Consider the following 24,940-nt stretch of genomic DNA (forward strand, 5'->3'; position numbering starts at 1 on the left):
TTTCTTTGCGGCCAACAATATTGCGCACTAAAAATTTGTAAGATTTGTAAAATTTTGTTTTTTTAGATTTTATTCAGTTGAAAACTATGCTTGCCGATATTCTGGTAATGAAATCTTGTTTCGTACAATATGTATTGAAAAGAAAAGTATAAATCCTTCGGTATTACACAAAGTCCACTTAATACTGTACGTTCCATACGGCAATATAAAATTTTTCAAAGTATAGGATTCTGGGACAAAAATTAAACATTAATCAAAGGAACGTACACTCCACCAACATCAAATTAGCTAATGTTTTGTTCAAAATTGTATGCAAGACAACAATAAACGTAATAGAAAAGAAATTTCAGACACTCTCAGCGACAGGAAGGTCAAAAACCACGACAGTGTTCAATCAAGGGAACGCAAAATTGCGTACACACTACGTTATGAATACAGAATGAAATCAACTGCGAGGTATTCATAGCAATAATATTGAAGTAAGGGCGCCTTCAACAGCAGTAAAACGTAACGCGGTTACTGCGCCACAATACGAAAACAGTGTCATTTGTACAACGGAGTCTGGATATGACCGAATGTTGTGTTTTAATGCAGCAATGCAAGGTAAAGTGACGGTACGGTAATAACCAATGGTGTAATTACCACTTTTATTGCAAAATTAAAGGTTATGCCATACCAAAACCATATGCATTCAAAATGCCAAAATCCATACAGTTTTTGAATGATTCATAGTCCTGATTACCCAAAGGAAGTGTCAGTATGTTAGCACATGTGTTGGCTGTTGGGTAAATCACATCTGAAGAAAAGCATATGGATGGAGTGGGAGAAAACCCCAAAGGGGGAAGTTGATCTGCACCAGTTGCGAAAACCAGCACATCTTCAAATGTGCACTTGACTGTTTTGTCTGTAAAATATATGGTTCAAACAAAAGCAACTTAAAAAATATAATTATGCTAACCTTCAATGTCTAGTATATAGTCCCTCCAATATGTAATAGTTTTGTTTTCCATGTGACGTCTATTACTTCCAGGTGGTGACAACTCCAAATTCGCAAATAAATCCATAACTGTTGGAGCTGTAAGTTGTTGTTGTTGGTAGACAAACAGTGTTTCAAATTCCTTGCCATGCTCTCTCATAACATTTACTAGGCCATTGCAGTTAAGGCCTTCAATAAATCTGCACATCAAGCATTTTTACATTGAATGAAGTGGAACAAAATGGCTTGTGCAGTGCAAAACAAACCTGTCCAACTGTCCAACAACACGATCATTAATATAAAACTTTACTGCATGTTCAAGAACATCATTTTTCTCGGAAAGAGCATTAACATTACACACACATCCACAAATTTCAAAAAATTCAATCAAGTCCTGCATTACTTGTTGTGTGTCACAAACAGAACTGGCTTCCTGTACCTTGGACACAATTCATTGCACTAGTCCCAAATAAAGTAAATTAGGCTGATTAAAATAACATACTTTTTTTAGCTTGGAATATATTTGAGTGTGACTGAGGTTATCCAGCCATTCCAAAAATGTTTGTTTTTTTTGTAGGATTTGACCATATAATGCTTTGGAACAAAAAGAAGGAGCAGGACCACCATGAACAACAGACATCGAAATTAAACACCCATACACATAATACAGGTCATTCTTATCAGCTAAAAATAATATTTGATGTAAAATAGACATGGACACTATCCATAAACAACAATGATTAGTACAGGGTTACAATTTGGGTTGTTTATTGTTTACATGTTTTGAAACCTTGGTTGAACAGGTGGTGAAAGATGCATCTTACATATTTGCAAAAGGAAATCCAGAACGAACATACATACCTATTCCACTTCTGCCCAAAATTTTGGAGGTATCGTTCCCTTCAAAAACTCGACTATTGTGAATTTCCTTCATAACAAGTCTAAAAAGCTCCCGGGTTGGACCGCCTGCATCAACAGCACCTTCTGACTGACCATAATCATCTGCAAACTTTACAGAGACTCTTGCAAATGGGTTAAAGCAAGGTCTTTTAACAGCCCGCACTGCGCCATCCAGCACATTTGTTCGTGCTACATTAAACATATTAACATGATCCTCCTTAAGTTTGGATCGAAGCTCATATATACCAGCCTTCACTATTTCTGAGTCACTAAAACAACATGGTAACACCTGTTAGAGAACATGTAATAAACAAAATGAAACTGTTATTATTAACTGACTTGTAAATTCACCAATACAGAAACAGGAACTAATTGTACCTAAAAATAACATTTTCATCTTCAAATGACAAGTTTTCTTCATAAAATGATGGTACAAGTGCTTGACGCCATCTCCTCTGTGATTGAACAGCAGCTGCCCTTAATCCTCTATTATTCAACTAAAAACCATTTTGGCATGAATGTCATGTCCAATAGTATTTAGTACAACATGGTGAAAGTACCACTGGTATTTCATCATCATATGGTGAATTATCCTGAAACACACAACCAAATAACTATCTTGATAGTACTGAAGAAATAAAAAACTTATCATACCACTGAAATATCTGCGTCATCAATGTTTATAAAATCAGTCTAAAACACAAAAAGAGGTTGCTGCTGATTATCATCACAGGATTGAAATAAAAATACCACCTTACCAATGATTCTTCTACACAACTAACATTTTGATCATTTGTCTACGAACACAAAATGTTGATATTACGTTGAATAGTATTTATTACAAAAGTTATGTTTAAAACAAACTTACTGCTGATTCTTGTACACAACTAACATTTTGATCATTTGTCTACGAACACAAAATGTTGATATTACGTTGAATAGTATTTATTACAAAAGTTACGTTTAAAACAAACTTACTGCTGATTCTTCTACACAACTAACATTTTGATCATTTGTCTACGAACACAAAATGTTGATATTACGTTGAATAGTATTTATTACAAAAGTTACGTTTAAAACAATCTTACCGCTGATTCTTGTACACATTCAACATTTTGATCATTTGTCTACGAACACAATATGTTGATATTGCTTTAAATAGTATTTATTACAAAAGTTATGTTTAAAACAAACTTACTGCTGATTCTTGTACACATTCAACATTTTGATCATTTGTCTACGAACACAAAATGTTGATATTACGTTAAATAGTATTTATTACAAAAGTTACGTTTAAAACAAACTTACTGCTGATTCTTCTACACAACTAACATTTTGATCATTTGTCTACGAACACAAAATGTTGATATTGCTTTAAATAGTATTTATTACAAAAGTTAAAGAGTAAAACAATCTTACCGCTGATTCTTGTACACATTCAACATTTTGATCATTTGTCTACGAACACAAAATGTTGATATTGCTTTAAATAGTATTTATTACAAAAGTTATGTTTAAAACAAACTTACTGCTGATTTTTCTACACAACTAACATTTTGATCATTTGTCTACGAACACAAAATGTTGATATTACGTTGAATAGTATTTATTATAAAAGTTACGTTTAAAACAAACTTACTGCTGATTCTTCTACACAACTAACATTTTGATCATTTGTCTACGAACACAAAATGTTGATATTACGTTGAATAGTATTTATTATAAAAGTTACGTTTAAAACAAACTTACCGCTGATTCTTCTACAAAACTAACATTTTGATCATTTGTCTACAAACACAAAATGTTGATATTGCTTTAAATAGTATTTATATTACAAAAGTTAAGTTTAAAACAGTCTTACCACTGATTTTTCTACACAACTAACAATTTGATTGTTGGAATTTATTACAAAAGTAAACTCAAATAAATATTTTAGCTTGATAAATTTAAGCACTGACACATGTTAGTCATTTTGCAAACTATAAATTGAACATGTTTAAATACATCTATGTAAAATGCCATCTATTCTTGTTTAAATGTATGCTACCATGCGATTTTTCACAACTTGATTGTGTTGGGATTGGCTACCTTCAAGCAAAACAATACTTCTACTGTTAAAATACCATTGGGTATATAAACTGTTCATGCAAATAGTTTGTACATTCATTTTTGACTAAAATGTCTTACCGAAGGAAAATCACTTTCAACTTCATTCTGGGAGCTTTCCTAGAAGTTGAAAAAACTTAAATTATTAATTCCAATTTTTAGTTTAATGGGTTTAGGTTGCATGCGCCATTTTGCTGTAATGATTTTTACCTTGGGTATAAATACAACTAGCAGAACAATTATGTGCATTATTGTTCTGCACATTATACTTTAGTCAATAATTGTATGCAACAAAACACAACCTTCTGGGTATCAAACAAAAATTTGGCTCACAATGTCAAAATATAGTGCAGATCTGCATAAATTTTCCTTGAGATTTTTTGCACCAGTTTTTTCCAGTGGGTTGTATTTGTGACTTTTGTCACGTTTATACCAAGTATGTGGCATGGCCAAAAACGCTTCAGAAATAAGTATATCGATTTCATGTGCTGTTGCATCTCTGTTAATGCGCAACTCTTTCCAGGATTCTGAAACAAAGATGTAATTTAAAAAAAAACAATTATCATTTAAAATTGGATCTCACTTGTTCCCTTTAGATAAACTTTAATTTTGTACGGTGGTCCTTTTCTTGTCCTGGCAACAGGGTTATACTGGAACATTCTCAGTCTGAACATGCAATGAAGTCACCGTTATGGCATACAAATTGCTCATGAACTACAATGACTTGTATATAGTTAGAGTTGTTTATGTTGCTGCAGTACAAGTAGTAATTGTATTTACTGAATTACCATGACCTTTGAACAAGTGCTTCATTATTGTTCCCCGATCGCGCCTCATCCATTAGCCGTCGAACTTCTCTCCGAAAATTCATTTTTAAAGTAGGCCTATAAGTATACCTATACCTTTAACTAAAATACAACGGATACAGAGTGAAATGAACCTTTACTTGTCAAGTAGGTCTTATAATGTGATGAAGGGCATAATATGACATACATTAAAATGATTTCAGTTCTACATAAAAAAAACTAGTTCAACATAAATAAGTTCGTTTCCCGCGACGTTTCAGAAAAAGCGTGGTCTTCTAAATCTGCTGAATAATGTTCAATTTCCCGCCAGGGTTAAAGGTTACCAACGTGACAAAGCGCGCCAGAAGGGTCAGAATGAACACGTGCGTTAAATAAGCAACATGTTCGTTATTTAAGCAACATGTTGTTTAGGCAGACTTTTGACCCTTTTGGCCGACCACGGTCGCCTTCTAGCAACGTCTTTTTTAACACGTTGCTTATTTAAGGAACATGTTGCTTATTTAACCAACATGTTGTTTAAATAAGCAACGTGTGAATTTTGACCCTTCTGGCGCCAAGTAACACGTTGCTTAATAAGCAACATGTTGGTTAAATAAGGAACATGTTGGTTAAATAAGCAACGTGTTGATTCAGACGCATTATGACCCTTCTGGCCGCCCATAAAACTCGGCCTGGAAAACATGCGTGTTGCTACAATACCAACTTACGGAAAACCAAAAATCCTAAAACAAATATTTTACCATGAAGAATGTCAAACTCCCTATGTTTTATATGTGCAAAAAAAGCCATATTATTGCAAAGCTGCAGCTTCCCTATGTTTTGTCTAGGCTACATGCTTTTTAATCGTTCTGTGTTCAATGCAGTGCTTACGCACCAAGCGAAGTCCCAATTAAATGACGTTATGTCTGATAATGACTGGCTTTGACCGGTGAAAAACCTTAATTTTAAGCCTGTTGCAAACAACGCAAGGTTTAAATAGCGAGTAATTTGAAATTGGGAACCGTATAGCTCTTGTCATAATTTGCCATTTGGTGCTACTAATTAAAACGAGAAATGACTTCTTCACTCTGCCGATAGATAGTTACATTTCTGTGCCGCAATTTTCTACTTTCACGTATACAGACATAGTTGCGGTTATCGTCTTCAAATTAAAATGTCTTGAGGCGTTTGTGTCAGACGAGAATCGGTTGTTAAAAACAGTCGTGCTTTGCCAGATTTATAATCCAGTGGCAAGGTACACCAATAGTCGTCCTCAGTGAAAAGGTAGATGGATCTTGCGCACAACGTAAATTTGCCAATAACAACAACAATTTATAGAAAGGTAGTTTTCTTGAAGCGATATTGATGTTTCAATTTTAGTTAAAGGCGCTTAGTGCATCAATATCATAATAAAGGTGTTTGAAGCAAGATCAGGTGTAAATAAAAAAAAACTCTGTTTGTATAGCGGTTGATCGCCTTATACAAGACGCATGTCCAATAGTTACAATAGACATTGAATAATGATAAGGGTATTTAATACATTTTGGCAATAGTTTGTGACTAAGTACTTTAACTTTCAGGATATCGTTAAACAACAGAAACAAAGATTTGTAATGAGCTCTGTTGCCTCATCAAACTCGGGCCAAAAATGGAACCCAAAAAACTTGGAAATCCGCACTTTATCAGTAGAAAAAACCCTTGAACCTCTTGTGATTCAAGTGACAACATTGGTCAATAGCAAAAGCCCGTCTAACAAGAAAAAGGGTAAAAGCAAGCGTCCAAAAGTACTGGTAGAAGATGTTGAACGGGCTACAGCATCTTTCATCGAGCGAGGTGCAGAAATTGCACGTCAAAACCCCGAGCTGAAGACAGAAATGGAAGAAGCTGTTGAAAACACCAGAAAAGACGGAGAAGTCATGTCTAGCACATCACACGCCTTTGCTGATGAACCTTGTTCGTCCATGAAACGTGGTAGTATGGTTAGAGCTGCTAGAGCCCTGTTGTCATCTGTAACACGTCTCTTAATTCTTGCTGATATGGCCGATGTATTTGAGCTTCTTAGACGACTGAAGATTGTGCAAAAGAGTGTGGCTCGTGTCAAAGATTCAACCAACCCTAAAGAATTGCTTGAAAACTTTCAGGCATTTGGTGCCGATCTTGCAAAGCTAAACAAAGCAACAATTGTCAGACAGAATGACCTTAAAGACCTTCGCAGAAGAGATGATTTGGCTGCTGCCCGTGCTGATCTTAACAAGAACAGCATAATGCTATACACATCCTCACTGGCCTCACTTCGCCACCCTGAAGTTGCTGCAGCTAAAGCTAATCGTGATTTTGTATACAAGCGAGTCCAAAATGCTCTTGAAAAGATTTCAACTGCTGTACAGGCCACTGGTCCATCTGATCCAAAGCCAGAGGAAGGTGCAGGAGAGTTGGCATATGCTTTAGATGAGTTTCTTGACCGCGTTGACATGGATCCATTGGCTTTTAATGAAGTGCGTCATCGTCCATCATTGGAAGAGCGCTTGGAGAGTATTATCAGTGGTGCTGCTTTGATGGCTGATTCTTCTTGCACTAGAGAAGATCGTAGGGAGAGAATTGTTGCTGAGTGTAATGCTGTTAGACAGGCCCTGCAAGAACTTTTGCAAGAATATATGGACAACGCTGGTCGCCAAGATAAATCTGATGACCTTAAGGTAGCTGTTGATCAGATGAAGCAGAAAACTAAGGACCTACGTCGACAATTGTGCAAAGCTGTTATTGATCATGTCTCTGATTCATTCATTGATACACATATTCCAATACTTGTATTGATCGAAGCTGCTCAAAGTGGAGATGATAAACAGGTCAAGGAGTATGCTCGAGTCTTTCGCGAGCATGCAAACAAATTAGTTGAGGTTGCAAATTTAGCTTGTTCAGTATCTAACAATGAGGAGGGTGTCAAGATGGTGAACATGGCAGCCAAGCAAATTGAAATACTATGCCCGCAGGTTATAAATGCTGCACTTACATTGGCCGCACGGCCCACAAGCAAAGTGGCTCAAGATAACATGAATGTTTTCAAGAAATTATGGCTGAATCAGGTACAAACTTTGACAGATGCAGTTGATGAGATTACAACCATTGAAAACTTCCTTGCTGTATCAGAGGCCCACATCTTGGAAGATGTTACAAGCTGTGTGGTCGCAGTGCAACAAGGCAATGCTGAAATGCTTAACCGCAAGGGAGGTGACATCAGGGGTCGAACAGCAAGAATTTGCGATGTTGTGGTGAGTGAAATGGATAATTACGAACCTGATTACTACACACAGAAAGTGATTGAAACTTGCCGAAATCTTAAAGAACAAGTCATGCCTAGTTTTGAGTCTCGTCTTGAAATATCTATCGAAGCATTGGTGAAAGACCCACCAGAGGATCCACAAGAGAATGATTTCATTGACAGCTCTCGCTTGGTTTATGATGGTGTTAGGGAGATTCGTAGAGCTGTTCTTATGATTAAAAACCCAGAAGATATCGATTCAGATGTTGATGGTATGTCTGAATCTGACAGTCGCATTAGTGGCAAAACAGTAGATACTGAATCTGGTCCAACTGACCAAACCTTGATGAGGAAGCTTCCTGAGGCTGAAAAAGCCAAAATTTTACAGAATGTACAGGAGTTTGTGGAAGAGAAGAAACTTCTGGATCAAGAGATTTCCAAGTGGGACGAATCATCCAATGACATCATTGTATTGGCTAAATCCATGTGTGTCATCATGATGGAAATGACTGACTTCACTAGAGGTCAGGGCAGACTTAAAAACACAAGTGATGTTATTGATGCCGCCAGACACATTGCAGTTACTGGTAATCGTCTAGACAAGTTGGCCAGAGCCATTGCTGAGGTTTGCCCAGATTCCTCTGTCAAACAAGATCTTTTGGCCTATTTGCAACGCATTGCACTCTACTGCCATCAGCTTAATATGTGTGCTAAGGTTAAGGCAGAGGTACAGAGTATCCCGGGAGAAATGGTCGTTACTGGCCTGGACAGTGCAACTTCACTCATTCAAGCTGCCAAGAACCTGATGAATGCCGTCGTTCTTACAGTCAAGTCATCCTATGTTGCATCCACCAAATACAGAAAGCCTGGTCAACATCATGCTGGTATTTTATGGAAAATGAAGGCACCAGAAAAGAAACCACTTGTTCGGCGAGAAATTGGAGATTTAAAAAAGGCACCAATCCGACGAGCTTCACAAAAGCGGCTCGTCAACCCTGTCCAAGCCCTGAGTGAGTTTAAAGCGGATCTTTGATTAATTGGTGCGTAGAGACGATGAGCAAGGAAAAGTGCCTGAAAGCAATGGGCCAAAAACAACCCTATATGCTTATATTATTATATTCTGCATACTATAGTGTACGTATATAAATAAAAATTTAAGCTTGCGCTCTTTTCTTAGTCCTAAGTGCCATGTTGTGGCAAACCTATTGCCCTGTATTAGGCCTTCTGTTTTTCTCTGAAGATAAAGGAACGAATCATAAAATTATTGCTAAGCTTTTTTTCGACGAATTTTGGTTAAAAAAACTACTGTAAGTTTTTCCTTGTTAACATGTGGTCAAATTACATTCGATCTTTTACATTCATGGGATTTTGTAAAGCCTGTTTTTCAAAATCATTGATATTCTCAGAAGTGACTTTTACTGTTTGCTTGAACTAACAAACAATTGAAAGCACATGTGCAGCTATAATGCGTTTTGGCCGTTTTGCTAGGATTTCATATCCCATGTTTACATTTGTTTATTATCATATGCGTATGTGTAAGCTTGTCGTCATTTAATTTGTGATTTGGACAATTGAAGCTATTTGGATCCGTAAAATTTTCGTTCCAATTTAAGTGATTACAGAAAATGCCCAAAGGTGAAAGAAAAGTGCTGACATGTATGGGAGAAAAGTTTTGGAAAGTGTGTCATAACAGCGTGAGCTCTTAGAGTGTACAACTCTGGATAAACACATTGGTATCATCTCCATTTGCGCTTTTGTTTCGGGACATCGTACTGTGGTCGTTGCGGTGTTCAACAAGCGTATCGACAATCAAATGACGTAATGTCTGGAATAACGGTTTTTGATTGGTGGAAATTTTTATGATAAGCCCAATGTGATAAACACTGACAGAAGCATTTAGAACTCGACAGCAACTAATATTTTTTGAGCAAGTTTTTGTCATAATTTGTGTTTTGTTTTAAACAATAAAAAACACATGAAATAGCTTGCTTTGGGGTAGTTTTAGACTAGTTGGTAGTTTTATTTCTATGTAACAACTTTCTCCTTTCACAGGTCGCCATTTTTGGTAATAGTCTTGAAATTAGAATGTCTGTAGGCGTTTGTTATATTAGTTGGAGAAATGGTTCAGTAGAGCCAAAGAGATCAATGTAGTAGATGTAACAAACAGTACTATCAAAGGGAATGTATCTTTTTTAACGAATATGTGACGGGTTTAATGTAAATTTGCCATCAACGCATCAACCATGATTTAATTTAAATTTTTTTAAAATTACATTTATTTACTTTTGTTTAACAGTGCGTAAGTGAGTAACATCCGATTAATATTGTAAAGTGGTACAAACAAAGATTAAAATGAGCTCTGTTGCCTCATCAAACTCAGGCCAAAAGTGGAACCCAAGAAACTTGGAAATCCGCACCTTATCTGTGGAAAAGACATTGGAACCCCTTGTTATTCAAGTAACAACATTGGTTAATAACAAAGGTCCATCTAACAAGAAAAAGGGTAAAAGCAAGCGTCCAAAAGTATTGGTTGAAAATGTTGAACGGGCTACAGCATCTTTTATTGAGCGAGGTGCAGAAATTGCACGTCAAAACCCCGAACTTAAGACGGAAATGGAAGAAGCTGTTGATGACACCAGAAAAGACGGAGAAGTCATGTCTCGCACATCACATGCCTTTGCTGATGACCCTTGTTCATCCATGAAACGTGGTAGTATGGTTAGAGCTGCTAGAGCCCTGTTGTCATCTGTAACACGTCTCTTGATTCTTGCCGATATGGCCGATGTATTTGAGCTTCTTAGACGACTAAAGATTGTGCAAAAGAGTGTGGCTCGTGTCAAAGATTCAACCAACCCTAAAGAATTGCTTGAAAACTTTCAGGCATTTGGTGCCGATCTTGCAAAGCTAAACAAAGCAACCATTATGAGACAAAATGACCTGAAAGATCTCCGTAGGCGAGATGATTTGGCTGCCGCCCGTGCTGATCTTAAGAAAAACAGCATGATGCTATACACTTCGTCGCTAGCCTCACTTCGCCACCCTGAAGTTGCTGCAGCTAAAGCTAATCGTGATTTTGTATACAAGCGAGTCCTAAATGCTCTTGAAAAGATTTCAACTGCTGTACAGGCCACTGGTCCATCTGATCCAAAGCCAGAAGAAGGTGCAGGAGAGTTGGCATATGCTTTAGATGAGTTTCTTGACCGTGTTGACATGGATCCATTGGCTTTTAATGAAGTGCGTCATCGTCCATCATTGGAAGAGCGCTTGGAAAGTATTATCAGTGGTGCTGCTTTGATGGCTGATTCTTCTTGCACTAGAGAAGATCGTAGGGAGAGAATTGTTGCTGAATGTAATGCTGTTAGACAGGCCCTGCAAGATCTTTTAACAGAATACATGAACAACGCTGGTCGCCAAGACAAGTCTGATGACTTGGAGGCTGCTGTTGATCACATGATGCAGAAAACTAAGGACCTACGTCGACAATTGTGCAAAGCTGTTATTGACCACGTCTCCGATTCATTCATTGATACAAATATTCCAATACTTGTATTGATCGAGGCTGCTCAAAGTGGTGACGAGAAACAAGTCAAAGAGTATGCTCAGGTTTTCCGCGAGCATGCAAATAAATTGGTTGAGGTTGCAAACTTAGCTTGCTCAATGTCAAGCAATGAGGAGGGTGTTAAAATGGTAAAGATGGCAGCCAAGCAAATTGAAATTCTATGCCCGCAGGTTATTAATGCTGCACTTACATTGGCAGCACGGCCCACAAGCAAAGTGGCCCAAGATAACATGAATGTTTTCAAGGAATCTTGGTTGAATCAGGTACAAACTCTAACAGATGCAGTTGATGAGATTACCACCATCGAAAACTTCCTTGCTGTATCAGAGGCCCACATTTTGGAAGATGTTACAAGCTGTGTTGTGGCACTACAACAAGGCAATGCTGAAATGCTTGACCGCAAAGGAGGTGACATCAGGGGTCGAACAGCAAGAATTTGTGATGTTGTGGTCAATGAAATGGATAATTACGAACCTGACTATTACACACAGAAAGTGATTGAAACTTGCCAAAATCTTAAGGAACAAGTCATGCCCAGGTTTGAGTCTCGTCTTGAAAACACAATCGATGCTTTGGTAAAAGACCCACCAGAGGATCCCCAAGAAAATGATTTCATTGACAGCTCTCGCTTGGTTTATGATGGTGTTAGGGAGATTCGTAGAGCTGTTCTTATGATTAAAAACCCAGAAGATATTGATGATTCAGATGTTGATGGTATGTCTGAAACTGGCAGTCGCATGAGTGGCAAGACAGTAGAAACTGAATCTGGTCCAACTGACCAAACCTTGATGAGGAAGCTTCCTGAGGCTGAAAAAGCCAAGATTTTGGAGAATGTACAGGAGTTTGTTGAGGAGAAGAAACTTCTGGATCTAGAGATTTCCAAGTGGGACGAATCATCCAATGACATCATTGTATTGGCTAAATCCATGTGTGTCATCATGATGGACATGACTGACTTCACTAGAGGCCGGGGCAGGCTCAAGAACACAAGTGATGTCATTGATGCCGCCAGGCACATTGCAGATACTGGTAATCGTCTTGACAAGTTGGCCAGAGCCATTGCTGAGGTTTGCCCAGATTCCACTGTCAAACAAGATCTTTTGGCCTATTTGCAACGCATTGCCCTCTACTGCCATCAGCTTAATATGTGTGCTAAGGTAAAGGCTGAGGTACAAAACATCTCTGGGGAAATGATTGTTTCTGGCCTGGACAGTGCCACTTCACTCATTCAAGCCGCTAAGAACTTGATGAATGCTGTCGTTCTTACAGTCAAGTCATCCTATGTTGCATCCACCAAATATAGAAAGCCTGGTCAACAAAATGCTGGTATTTTATGGAAAATGAAGGCACCAGAAAAGAAACCACTTGTTCGCCGAGATATTGGTGATGACAGAAAGGCACCAGTGCGAAGAGCTTCACAAAAGCGCCTGGTCAACCCTGCCCAAGCCCTGAGTGAGTTTAAAGCAGACCTTTAAGTAAAGAATTCAAGAAGATGACGAATAAAGTGCCTGGAAGTAATGGGCCAAAAAACTACCCTAAATGGCTGCATTCTGTGGACTGAGTAGTTTGAAGTGTGTGCTTGCGCTTTTGTACTTGTACGCCATTTGTGTGTTTGTCTTCAACTTATTGACCAATACAATGTACCAACTTTTATACGAAACATGTTTTTACATTCTTGTACATTTGTGTTACATGGTACCACATATTTTATCGGTGCTACATTTCGGTGTTGATAATCATACAAGTTTGTCACAAAGTCTATGCCACCTTTTTTGGTACATAATCTTTGTTGTAGTTTGATTGCTAACATTTATTTCATAATATGGCAAAATCATGTCTAACTTGTTTTACCATTTACAAGTAATGTGTATTGTGTAAGTTTAGCCAACCACTGATTCTGTATGTACAGTGTAGTATTGTGCACATCTAGGTGCTTGAAATTTGAGTGTATGCTGAAATAGTACTTTACAACCTAATTCATATAAAATCCCTTTGCCGCATTTTTAGTCATGATGTTTTCAATGTGCTATAAAGTAATCACAGCCAATAAAGTTGTATGTACATTGTAGGTTACTGACTTAGGCATGTGAAGAAACAACTGACATAATAAAGTAAAGTTAGGCCAATTGGCTGAACACTTTGGGGGACTGTTAATTTAAAAATTATGAAGAAGATTCGGGAATTGATTGACCAAGTAGGAAAACCCTCTGTGGTAAGGATGTATATTTTTTTGTAAGTTTTTTTTGTTGTTGGTTTTTTTTTTGATAGTAGGATTTAGTTAGGCAAAAATGGCAAGATAGTTAACAATAAAACAACTTCAAAAAGTTTATAAACTTAACAAAAAATCTGAAAAAACTTTTGGTATCATGCTGTTGACATAGCATTGAAACTTCTTGTAATGCTTGGAAGTAGTATTAGATTTATTATGCCCTTTAAGGTAGATAAAACAGTTGTTCAGCATATGCTCAAACCTACAACAAGAATCCTGAAAAATTTACATGGGATGGAATTGAAAGTATACCTAATATCTGCATTTTTCACACAAAAAATGATTATACCCAAGACAAGATGAGTTGCAGTTATCGGAGAAAACTCCTGCCTCTCTCAAACTTATTGTTTGCAGGCCCTCTGATTTTCAAAGTTGCCAGAACACCTAAGATTCTGTAATATTTTGCTACCTACAAATTACCGTTGATCCACAATTTAGAAGTATCTGTGATAGTATTAACCAAAAAACCTGGCCAAATTGCTTACATTTGTTCATATTTCTTTGGAATATTTTCAACAAACAAGCTGTCCTGTTGCCTATCTGTAATGCAGGGGTTCTTAACCTGGGGTCCATGAACCCCTAAGGGGTCTGAGAAAATGCATTAAGGGGTCCATGAAACGAAATACAAATATTCCGAAAATCCACGTATTTTCCTCTGTCCACCTTTCCACTTCATCAGGCCACAACGGCAGCCAAACATGCACCTCGCATAGTTTGAGCAATTGTGAAACCGCCTTTGTGAAGCAATAATACATAATGGCTACTCTACTATTGCAAGTCTGGCATTGTAGTATATGTGCTTTCTGCTGCAAAAGGCTACTGTTGTACGTGCGTGCTAGTGTTTCGACCATCACTATGTTCATTAAAACCTAATTTCGACATTTGCAATGTGTTTCTTGCAAAGGGGTCCACAGCTTTTCAAAGAATGTTTTAGGGGTACATGATCCAAAAAAGGTTAAGAAACACTGCTGTAATGGTTTTTGGTGAAAAATATTCTTAGAGATGCGCCGTTCATATTTGTAACAAGTAATTTTGGAATATGCCTTGGTCATTTACACTTTTACTTGGCATGCATATTTTGTGTGCACCATTACTAAAGATTAGTGCTAATCCTTTTTGTAGGGACCTAAATTAAATGGAGTTGATGAAATCACAATTAGTCCACCAAAATACTTCTTCCACGATGACACACGACAGTTTGCTTCAAACCCACAAGCAGACAGGGAAGCTATAGAAAGCATTGAAGAAGTTTATTACAAATCATCATCTGATGTTGTTGCCCATGAGCTTAACGTAAGTCTATTGAATATAAATAAATTAAAATAACTTTAATTATTTGTGTTCACCCAAGGCAGGATTGTGCACCTCATCATGAGCAGTATTTATGTGATTGATAGTAACATAGAGGTCTCTATAGTAGAATACTACTGTTTATTGAATGTATGTCAGTTCAATGACCCAGAATATTGCTGTGTAAAAGTGCTTTATTACATAGCTATTAAACACTTTATAGACAGTTTCCTTAATCTGTCAACGGAAACATACAATGGTCATTTAATTGTAATATTTTCCCAGAAAAGTTTATTTTTACACATATAGTTTCAGATATTCATTTCAATGTTATATTTTTCATTTTAATATGAGTTGTTAAACAAGATGGGGATTTAGTAGTTCTTGAAGTTGCACAAATTGGCACTCTCTTTTTAAAGAGCTTATAAAGACTTATTTCTATACCCAGATACATTGATTACCACCATAATGCCACTGTAAGCCTTTATTAAATGTGTGCACAGAAATTACCAGACAGTCCAGCCCTACAAATCATCACCAACAGACAAAATACATTACAAAAACAACATAATGCTGTGACAAAAAAGCTCTCTGATGTTATTCTGGAAAATCAGCCATCGTATACAAAGGTTTGTTGTTACTAAATCAAAGCATGATTGCTTTGCATTTTTTAATGTCATACCTCTTGTATTTCTCAAAGGAACTAAAAGATGTTCAAGAACTGCAAAGAAGTCTTCACAATGCATTTGTCATATGTAGTAACGGAAGAAGGTAATTTTATTTGTGGTTGTAGGAAGTCAAAGTCTCAATGCAAACTAATATGCTTTCATGCTTTTCCAGATTTCTAATGTCAGTTCATGTTCGATCGAGTGTGGCCAGTCTAGCGTTGCTGAGCAACCAGCAAAAGCGTCATACACTTCTTACACTTCATGACTCCTTGCAAACTATAAAAACTCTTCAACACACTGATGTTAGACTTCGTGAGATGTTGGAGGTAAAAGTCACATAACTTGGCAATGATGAAAAGCATTTTTTTTAATTACATTTATAAGGCTACACTTTTTATTATTATATTGTTTGTTTATTTATTTAGAGTATACTTTATAATTTGTAGTGTTTTTTATCTATGTTTTTACCATCCGAAAGGTAAAATACAAAAAACCAATGTTAGTTTGCTTTATTTTTTTGTTTGGAACATTTTAAGGAAGAAGATTATGCTGGAGCTATTCAGCTGTGTTTTGAATGTCAAAAAGCAGCAGAAACATATCGTCACTATCATTGCATCAAAGACCTAAGTTCCAAGTTACAGGTAAAATTTGTTTCGGAATCTCTAATGTCTTTTGTTTAAACATACTGCTTTCAGGATACTGTTGAACAAATTGAAGAACAAGTTGACGTTGCTCTTTCTAAATCTTGTAAGTCATTTGACAAGTCAACTTATACAAAATTGCAAATGGCCTATCATCTCTTAGGAAAAACACAGGTACAACTATTACATTATAAAATGACATATCATCACTAAAGTATGTGGTTCTAATCATGTTATTCTATACACATTGCTTGCAGTTTGGTTAAATGCACACTGTTTGTTGACATTTAAATGAATGGACCACCTATTGTTATGTATTGCTGTTATACCGTTCATGCTTCATGTACATTTTAGTCTGCAATGGATCAACTTCTAATGCACTACACATCTGGTATCCACAATACAGCATTTCAGGTTGTACTTGGATTTGCTGAACTCGCATCACCTGGCATAAACCTGCAAAAGAAGCAGTACAAGGACTTATGTCAGGTACCAAACATTTTGGGATTCTTTGCTTATGTATTGACTTGTGTGTACATTCATATGCCATATTATGATACATATTGCTTTACATGTAAACGAGTGTTGGGGGAATGAAGTTAACATCATTTATTATCAAGATCACAAATTAAGAATATGGTAAACTGAACATGTAAGAATTAAAACCAAATTAGTAACAAACTGAATGACAACAAAATGGAATCATCTATGTCTGACTATTAGAGCTAAGCTCTTATCAGATCTATTGCTTCTACAAAAGAGAAATATACACATTGTGACTGTGAACTTAGTATTCACATACATAACAAAAATAAAGGCGTATGTTTGTTTTCAGCACATAACTAAGGATTTTTACATTCCTTGCCTAATGGAACTATGCAAAGCACTTTGGAGCGTAATGAACTGCTACTTCAAAACTTGCCAATGGCACAAAGATGAGTTTGAAGTTGTTTCAGAAGGTAACACAACAATTATATCCGAATGGCTTGGTATTGATGTTCAAGTAATTGGATATATATGTCGTAATTAAGCAGTCAAAGAATATAAATTTGTATGATAAACCTTAACCTATGGATTCCACTATAACAGCAATGTTAGAATTTAAAATGAAATATTTTCTGCAATATTTGAAAAATGGAACTGACATTTAACAACAACTTTCATCAAATGTTTCAAGCAACCAATTGTTCGCTATGTTTTGTGTTTAAATCAGCAGACACTTCTCTGAGCATCGGGTTCGGCCAATAATTGTAGCTTATTATTTTAAGTATTTTTTTTACATTTTAGGTGGTATTGACCCTCAGGTTGTTGAATATGTGAACAGAAAGTTGCAACATGGACATCATCGAGTGTGGTCTGACGTGCAATCTCGAATACGTACTTATATCTTGTCATCTGACCTCAGTTACTTTAGCTACGATGAATTTATCATGATTTTGGATATTGTGAAAAGGTAGAACTGATTGAAAAAGTATATTGTAATTCCTAACATGTAAAATGTGTTTTTGTACAAATGTACTTGAAATGTACATTCTCAGTGTAAAATTACTTGTATTTCTTTGATGCTTATTGGCAACAAGTATGTGTATTTTTTAATGGTAATTAGATTTTTTACGGTACATGAAAACATATCTTTCCACAGGTTTATTCTGATTGGTGATGAATTTTGTCAAGTTGATGATGCAGAAACACAACATCATATGACAGACAACCTTAATGAACCACTTCGAAAGCAAACTTTGTCCTATTTTCACTCCCATCATCATGGCAGGATTGAAGAACTCATCATGTTTCTTGAGAATGAATCATGGCAACCTTGTCCTGTTAAAGCTTCTTTCGACGTTTTTGGAATGCAGGTAGTTTTGTAGATTAGGATGAAATGTTTACTGAAGGTGTACTGACACTGATAACGTGTTTATGTGACATGCATTCTTCATAAAAAGTTAACAGAACACTTTACAATTAAGAAAACTAGCATTCTTATTTAGGCACAGAAGAAATTAGCTTCTTGGCTACACGCGCGACTTGTTATTATTTACCTTTATGGTACGGTGTTGAGCCCAAGGCAATGTGCGTTTGCATCTTTTACGGAGTGATTTGCAATCACATTGATTGCCTCAACTCAGTGCTCTGTTATTGATTTTTTGATACCCGATCTTGGCCTTTAACCTGGCTCGTCGTAAACCTACTTTTCACCTATCGTTTTATGCTATTGGTCGGTCTGGATGACTTATCGCGTCAATATGTACACTACGTTGGTTGTCGATAATTGATCGATTTGACGTAGTTATGCTTGTTTTAACACTTACCTAAAAGTTTAGCATAAGGATATATTGCAATAATTACATTTAATATATAACCGACGCAAAGGTTTGCAATATGAATTCACACTGTAGCACATTGTCACAAGACATCCTATTAAAATCAATACAAGATTAAACAGTGGACAGAAAATTGACTTAATGTACTGGTTTAGGAATTTCGCTTCTTGAAGCCATCATTTTCTACTTCAACACCCTGTGCAGGCCAAACTGATCAACTGGATGATGCCCAAGGACCAAAATACTTCCAGCCTTTTGCTGAAAAAGGTCACCCGTTTAGCGACCTGGAAAAAATCAGTCAGAACCCAAATACACAATCTTCCTCACAGGTTAGCGACCTCGCAGTAACTTCTTTGCGGGCCAAGTGTGCTAGACAGGAATACAAGGTGTTACACAAGTCTATGGCGCTTTAGTATAAAACTGCTCTACAATTTAACATGTAACGCTGAACACATCTATATTTGTTCAAATCCATGCCTTTGCAAAAAGCTATAAAACTAGTTTAAACATTACTGGATCATAATAACGCTTCCATACTTGCTGGTTTCTTGGCCTGTGTTTGGGCTTAGTTTTTTTTACGCTGCTTCTGTGTTTTATATTCCGCAGAAACTGATGATGCCCTTCACAGGGCGAAATAATTATTTCTTATTTTAAACATCGTAAGAGCTGTCTGTTAGATTGAATTTTTTCTATTAATACTCAAAAGCTATAACTCTACTACTATATTAGGTGTTTGGTGCTCCTAAATCTTTACTATGAAACAATGTAGGTGGGTCAAGGCGTTTACGATCACAGCGACGATGACGATGAGGAAACAACAGACGAACTTATGAGAGATTACGTCGACGAAAGGACGGGCGAGGTTCCAATGTCCAGGTATCAGTTGAGAACTTGAAAACTGTACCAAGTTTGTTTTGAGGTGAACTCACAATCACTATTTCTTCTCGCATTGCAGTTCATCGTCGGTTCAATCAATACAAAGCGTAGTTTACGTTCAACAGGGACCCATTCTCACCAATACAGCTTTGCACGTTCTGAGGCTTTGTGGAAGGTAAACAGTTTTCAGTTGTTTTGACTATTCAGGAATCAAGCGTACAGCATGGCCTGAAAGTTAAAAACAATCCAATTTGTTTACACAAGAACCGGTTCCTATTAACTCATTCATTTGATGGTTATTTTATTTTCGGCAGTTACTTGAAGATGTGTGACGTGTTGAAACCGATAGCCGTGGACGTTGTTGTGTGCATGTCTCAACTATTTGATCTCTACTTCTTCGCCGTTTACGATTTCTTCTCTGCAGCCGAAGTAAGTTGTACTTTTCTCTCAATATAAATATTGCGTACCCAGTCAACGTGTAAGGAAAGCACGTTGTGTAACATGGTGTTTGTAGTAAGAAAACAAGTCGCTTCTGCTTTCGCTTCTGTCTGACCCTGATAAAGAAAAGGCCGCAAGCAGTAAACATTGATGTCGTAACTTATTTTGATTTTTTAGTTACGATTGACGTGGGAGAAACACGTTTAGTTTGTGACATCACGTTCTTGTGGTTTGGCCTTTCAAGCCACTGTAAAATAGCGCCTACATTGGTCCTTGTTCTCAGCTTTTTTTACAGTGCCCTAATATGGAACTGGAGTTGAACATGTTTGTATCCAATCCTGAGCTTACTTAAATGTAAATATTATTTAAACAGGGCAGAGGTGGTCGGATGTACGAACGTCTGACTCCCACTATTCAACGAATAGAAGAATCGCTCTTCGTGTCTGAAACTAGTGGCGCAACAGAAGACGGAAATTCCGTACAAGAAAAGGTAATATATGCAGCTAACACAGTAAGGCCAACGTTTTTTTTGATGGGAATATTTCCAACACCTGTTAAAAAAAATTTGTCGGAAAATGTACGAATAATTGTTTTATTTTTGTGGAATTATAAAGACCTTTTCAGGTAAACAAATTTCAGTTAAAAAAATATTTTTTTTTTTAATTCATAGAAATTTTCCAAGTTCCGTAAACCCCAACCTTTCTCGCTGGTTGATCTTGCGTCTCCATCAACCAACTACGGCATAACGGAAAGAGTGGTCGCCACTGAATCACTGTAAGATAATTTGCCGACGTTGCTTTCCTAAAATAGTTGTAAAGTTTTGTGCGTAATCCCTGTCCCGTGTATGATGTTTTACAATTGTTTAAATTGTTCAGCACAATATTTCACAGATCCGTTCATTTAGAGAATAAATAGAGTGCCCCATACTGTTGAAAACATTGACATGTTTTATTTATTTAAAACGTTTCGGCAATAACTTATGCCATCATCATTGAAAATGATGTGCTTGGCCTATCTACAGGAATTTATGGGTTTCTTTATTCTCAGAATTTTTGAGTAAATCTGTTAACATTGCTCTGAAGTTGTGCGTTCAGTTTGCGAAATTTTGGTGCAGACTCACAAATATAATAGTGCACACATAACCCCCATATCGTAAATGCAACAATCAAATAAAACGCCTGCCCCTAAATATGTCGGCAAATGCTTAACTCACCATCAGCATGGTCTAAGGCTATAATCTTGTCACTTGATTGGCTTTTATGATTTTACATTCAAATAAATTTGAATCTCTTACATTTAAAATTTATTGCACAAACCTATTACATATAATGGCTCATTGCTTGTACCGTACAAGTTGTACGTAACGTTCGTGTCCGGCTAGTTAGTTGGCAAGACTATCGTCAGTGACCAGCTGCACTGATGTGACGTAATAGGTCGAAACAGTATGCACAACCATTGCATATAAATCACCAATACTTTTTTGGACAAGTTACCCATGAGTAAAATTCATTTGTGTTGATTTTCATTGTTAAATGCACCAAATTAAAATCGACATTTTTACAGAGTTTGTCTCGCCGAACAGTTCCAGAATCTACAGAAAAACCTCGAACAAATGATTCCAAACACCAAGAAAGCATTTCTTCATCAGTTTTACTCTCAGGTAGGTCGTCCTACTGCCCTCCCCGCCCGCAGGAAGGGCTTTGTCTCATACGCGTTTCCTTTGCGTCAGACAACGCCGATTAAATTCTCGAATTCTATTGAACGATTGTTTTGATTTCCGTCAATTGGTGTAAGTTTTAAGACTTATGTTAGTCGGCCTGCGCATTGATCGGGTTCCTGGCGTTTTTAGGGCAGATTAACAACATTATTGATTTTGAATTTTCCTCAAAACAGCCAAATAGAAAAACGGCTATGATTTTTATGCGCTCGCACAAATTCGTAAAATTTTATGACGATTCTTCTATTTCTCAGACTTACTTGAACCTAATGTGTGTTTCCCAACCGGCTGTACGCGTACCACTAGTGTGTATGTATTCCAGGTGGTACGCGAGCACCTTTCAGTAATTTGTGGGTATAATTCAAATTTAAAAAATCGCAAGTGATCTCAAAATGTTTGTTAATTCATCCCCTAGGTTGCTTTGTACACTAGACTAGGTGGTACGCGTCGAAATTGTTTTATCTCCAAGTGGTACGCAACCACAAAATGGTTGGGAATCACTGACTTAATGTAACCAAACACTTTTACACTTACATCCACTTTTTTCCCCAGACTGTGCGGGCAGCCAGTGACGTACGGTGGCCAGCCTACTTGGATGTGGCTTCGCGTGCTATTCGCTACAACGAAACCGTGGATCGTATGTTTTCGGTAAATTGGGACGTTAGAGACATCATGTCCCAACACAATCCCTATGTCGACCAGCTTTTAACCGAGTTACAGGACTTCAAAGCATCATTGGCTGCATCTGTTACGTGAGTTGGTATTTTCGAATGATTTTGTGAAACAGTTTTTGTTTTATTTTGAAAACGTATGCTGTTTGGTCACCCATCAGTCCATGAAATTCTTCAGTATGGTAACTAGTTTAAGCATGGCCACCAGCGTTTATTTGCAACCAAGTATTTACGCAACAAAAATATTTTAACAGGTCCGTGCAAATGCCAGAAGCAGTGAGTCGAGTGATTTGGCAACACTGTGTCCATTTTTCGAACCGCGCATTCGTTGAAGGGTAAGTTTAGAACTCGAAATGTTTCCCGTTATGTATTGTGAAGCAATAAGCCTTTGATTTATGTCATCAGATTTTATTTTGAAAAATCGCTTATGCTTATGTAGGCTACTATAAGCGCCGTAAGTTTCTGCAAATATTACATGATAATAATAATAACAAAAGCAATAAAACACACACAAAACACCGCTGCACTTAAGTTAATTGAATTTGGAAATTGGAAGTCTTTTCTTGACGCTAACCCCTCAAAGCTCAAACTGTAAACTACAGCGTAGTGACGATCCTTGTTTCCAGATATTGTTACTTTTTAGATTTTCCAATGTAAAGAAATGCAGCAACGAAGGTCGAGCTCTAATGCAACTCGACTACCAACAGTTTTTAATGAAACTCGAAAAACTCACCAATATACGGTAATTTCATCTTTTGCGGAACAATCCACCTTTATATCTTCAATGTTGTATGTGATTTTCAGGACTAACCTACATGTACACAAAATCGTCAAGAATAACTAAGTTGTTTAAACATACATATATATATTGCTGTAATACGGCTCTCTGGCAATAACTTTAGTATTAACATGGCGTTTCGACCACAATGCAGCCTTCATCAGGATGTAAAACGATTTTATACATATGTTCTGTAAGGAACAACAAACTTAAAAAAATATAACAAGTTAAAATTTCGATTACGGTGCATATTCGTTCCCTGAAACCTACAACCGCGGAAAAATATGTGAGTCAATTTTTCCAGGCCGATTCCCAATCGCGAGTTCGTGGAAGCTTACATCAAGGCGTATTACCTCACCGAATCCGATCTCGAGTCGTGGATGCAATGCCACACCGAGTACTCGTCCAAACAACTCGCCTCTCTCGTCAGCTGCTCGGCGGCGAGTTACTCGGGCGGCAGCAACCGGAAAGCCAAGCAACGAATGATGTCACTAATTGATGAGCTCACAAACCGAAAGTGAGGTTGTGTCAAGGCAAGTGTAGACGCCTCTGACTGACACGATTTTAACTATCTTCGCTGTGCTTGGATAGGTCAGAAACTGCGGGTCATAGTCGTTATGGCTTTAGGGTGCGGGGTAACTGTACGTCACATCACTAAACAATCTAACCCAACAAAAGTGTTTTTGCGGCAGTTTTTTCTGTGCAAAAAAGCTATATTAAATGTTTCGCACAGCTTTTTGTGTGCTTTCAAGGGGTGGGTTGGTGATGTGCAATGGTGACTGCTTTGACCAGACGAACTGTAAGCTTTATTATCAACGCAGACTTCGCCTAAATTTTTTTGTGACTCATTGCATTGCTCTTTTTTTCCTTCATTATAGAATTCAGCAAAAATACATCTACACGAAATGAGAAACAAAACTATTTACTTGAGTTCGTGAAACTTTTGACGACAAGAACTTGGTATTGATGATTGTTTAACTTACTCTGCACTATACTAAGTTATTGTTATTCCATTCAGGGTTAAAATAACCTCTTGTGTGCATAGCTAACGAATTCTTTTCGGTTGTTACTCGTCGCGTACTTGTTCCAAGGCCGAATACCCTCCTGTAATGGTCTGGAACAGCTGCATGCTTCGGAATAGTTTATTGCAAAGCAACCTCGGAAGCGATCAAATTGTGCGCTGATATGAACATGTAAAAAAATGTTTAGTGTAGTCGGTTATCGTTGTCGTGATCTATGCATTAGCAAATTATAAGCAAATATATTACACTTGCAATGTGGTTTGTACAATGGCTAACCGAAAGACGAAAGGATGACGCCAAAGCCTGACGTCATACAGGGCTAAACATGTACCTTGCTCTGAAATAGTGCAAGAATGTACGTGAGTTGCTACATGGGTTTTAATCGCTTTTTGACATAAAAAAGCATTAAATTTAATGAAAGCTGCCTCACAGGGAATATATATACATCGATAAGGCAGTTAAACTAGACATGGCAAATGTTTTTGCAAATATCTATCGTTAACTCCGCTCTTGGTGATTTAATTTTTTTTTCTTTCCAAGCATCACGTGTTTTATGTCATGCCATATGTACTAAACCACGTCGAACATGTAAAAAAAACGGACCGCACATCATATTTTCGAATATCGATTAAATATGCAGGGCTAACAGGTTGTCCGTACACTT

At 37.1% G+C, this 24,940-nt stretch overlaps 3 protein-coding genes across 3 annotated transcripts; all 3 read left to right on the top strand.

Annotated features, from left to right (window-relative positions):
- The first annotated feature begins 6,354 nt into the window (after positions 1-6,354).
- On the top strand, positions 6,355-9,119 carry LOC145913542 (catenin alpha-2-like). Its single transcript, XM_083001248.1, has 2 exons — positions 6,355-7,664; positions 7,758-9,119. Exons 1-2 carry the CDS (start codon positions 6,381-6,383, stop codon positions 9,057-9,059), a joined length of 2,586 nt encoding a protein of 861 aa, XP_082857374.1. The 5' UTR covers positions 6,355-6,380; the 3' UTR covers positions 9,060-9,119.
- A 1,207-nt stretch (positions 9,120-10,326) lies between these two features.
- On the top strand, positions 10,327-13,126 carry LOC145913540 (catenin alpha-2-like). Its single transcript, XM_083001247.1, has 2 exons — positions 10,327-11,662; positions 11,756-13,126. The coding sequence occupies exons 1-2, from the start codon at positions 10,379-10,381 to the stop codon at positions 13,058-13,060; spliced, it is 2,589 nt and encodes an 862-aa protein (XP_082857373.1). The 5' UTR covers positions 10,327-10,378; the 3' UTR covers positions 13,061-13,126.
- A 529-nt stretch (positions 13,127-13,655) lies between these two features.
- On the top strand, positions 13,656-24,516 carry LOC145913539 (syndetin-like). Its single transcript, XM_083001246.1, has 22 exons — positions 13,656-13,797; positions 14,977-15,147; positions 15,648-15,773; positions 15,845-15,915; positions 15,985-16,138; positions 16,349-16,453; positions 16,508-16,627; positions 16,808-16,942; positions 17,289-17,412; positions 17,741-17,906; positions 18,096-18,309; positions 18,930-19,103; positions 19,544-19,650; positions 19,730-19,825; positions 19,965-20,079; positions 20,462-20,578; positions 20,759-20,862; positions 21,652-21,748; positions 22,358-22,557; positions 22,731-22,811; positions 23,120-23,218; positions 23,559-24,516. The coding sequence occupies exons 1-22, from the start codon at positions 13,750-13,752 to the stop codon at positions 23,773-23,775; spliced, it is 2,841 nt and encodes a 946-aa protein (XP_082857372.1). The 5' UTR covers positions 13,656-13,749; the 3' UTR covers positions 23,776-24,516.
- Positions 24,517-24,940: the final 424 nt, after the last annotated feature.

The sequence above is a fragment of the Ascidia mentula genome, chromosome 9, assembly GCF_947561715.1.
Source record: "Ascidia mentula chromosome 9, kaAscMent1.1, whole genome shotgun sequence".
NCBI classification, from domain to species: domain Eukaryota; kingdom Metazoa; phylum Chordata; class Ascidiacea; order Phlebobranchia; family Ascidiidae; genus Ascidia; species Ascidia mentula.

Excerpts from the sequence above, each read along its gene's own strand:
- LOC145913542 (XM_083001248.1), top strand. The coding sequence starts at position 6,381 with ATGAGCTCTGTTGCCTCATCAAACTCGGGCCAAAAATGGAACCCAAAA. Across the intron at positions 7,665-7,757 it reads ATGCAAACAAATTAGTTGAG|GTTATAAATGCTGCACTTAC; the intron begins GTTGCAAATTTA and ends CTATGCCCGCAG.
- LOC145913540 (XM_083001247.1), top strand. The coding sequence starts at position 10,379 with ATGAGCTCTGTTGCCTCATCAAACTCAGGCCAAAAGTGGAACCCAAGA. Across the intron at positions 11,663-11,755 it reads ATGCAAATAAATTGGTTGAG|GTTATTAATGCTGCACTTAC; the intron begins GTTGCAAACTTA and ends CTATGCCCGCAG.
- LOC145913539 (XM_083001246.1), top strand. The coding sequence starts at position 13,750 with ATGAAGAAGATTCGGGAATTGATTGACCAAGTAGGAAAACCCTCTGTG. Across the intron at positions 19,826-19,964 it reads GTTCTGAGGCTTTGTGGAAG|TTACTTGAAGATGTGTGACG; the intron begins GTAAACAGTTTT and ends TATTTTCGGCAG. Across the intron at positions 20,863-21,651 it reads GTGGTCGCCACTGAATCACT|AGTTTGTCTCGCCGAACAGT; the intron begins GTAAGATAATTT and ends ACATTTTTACAG.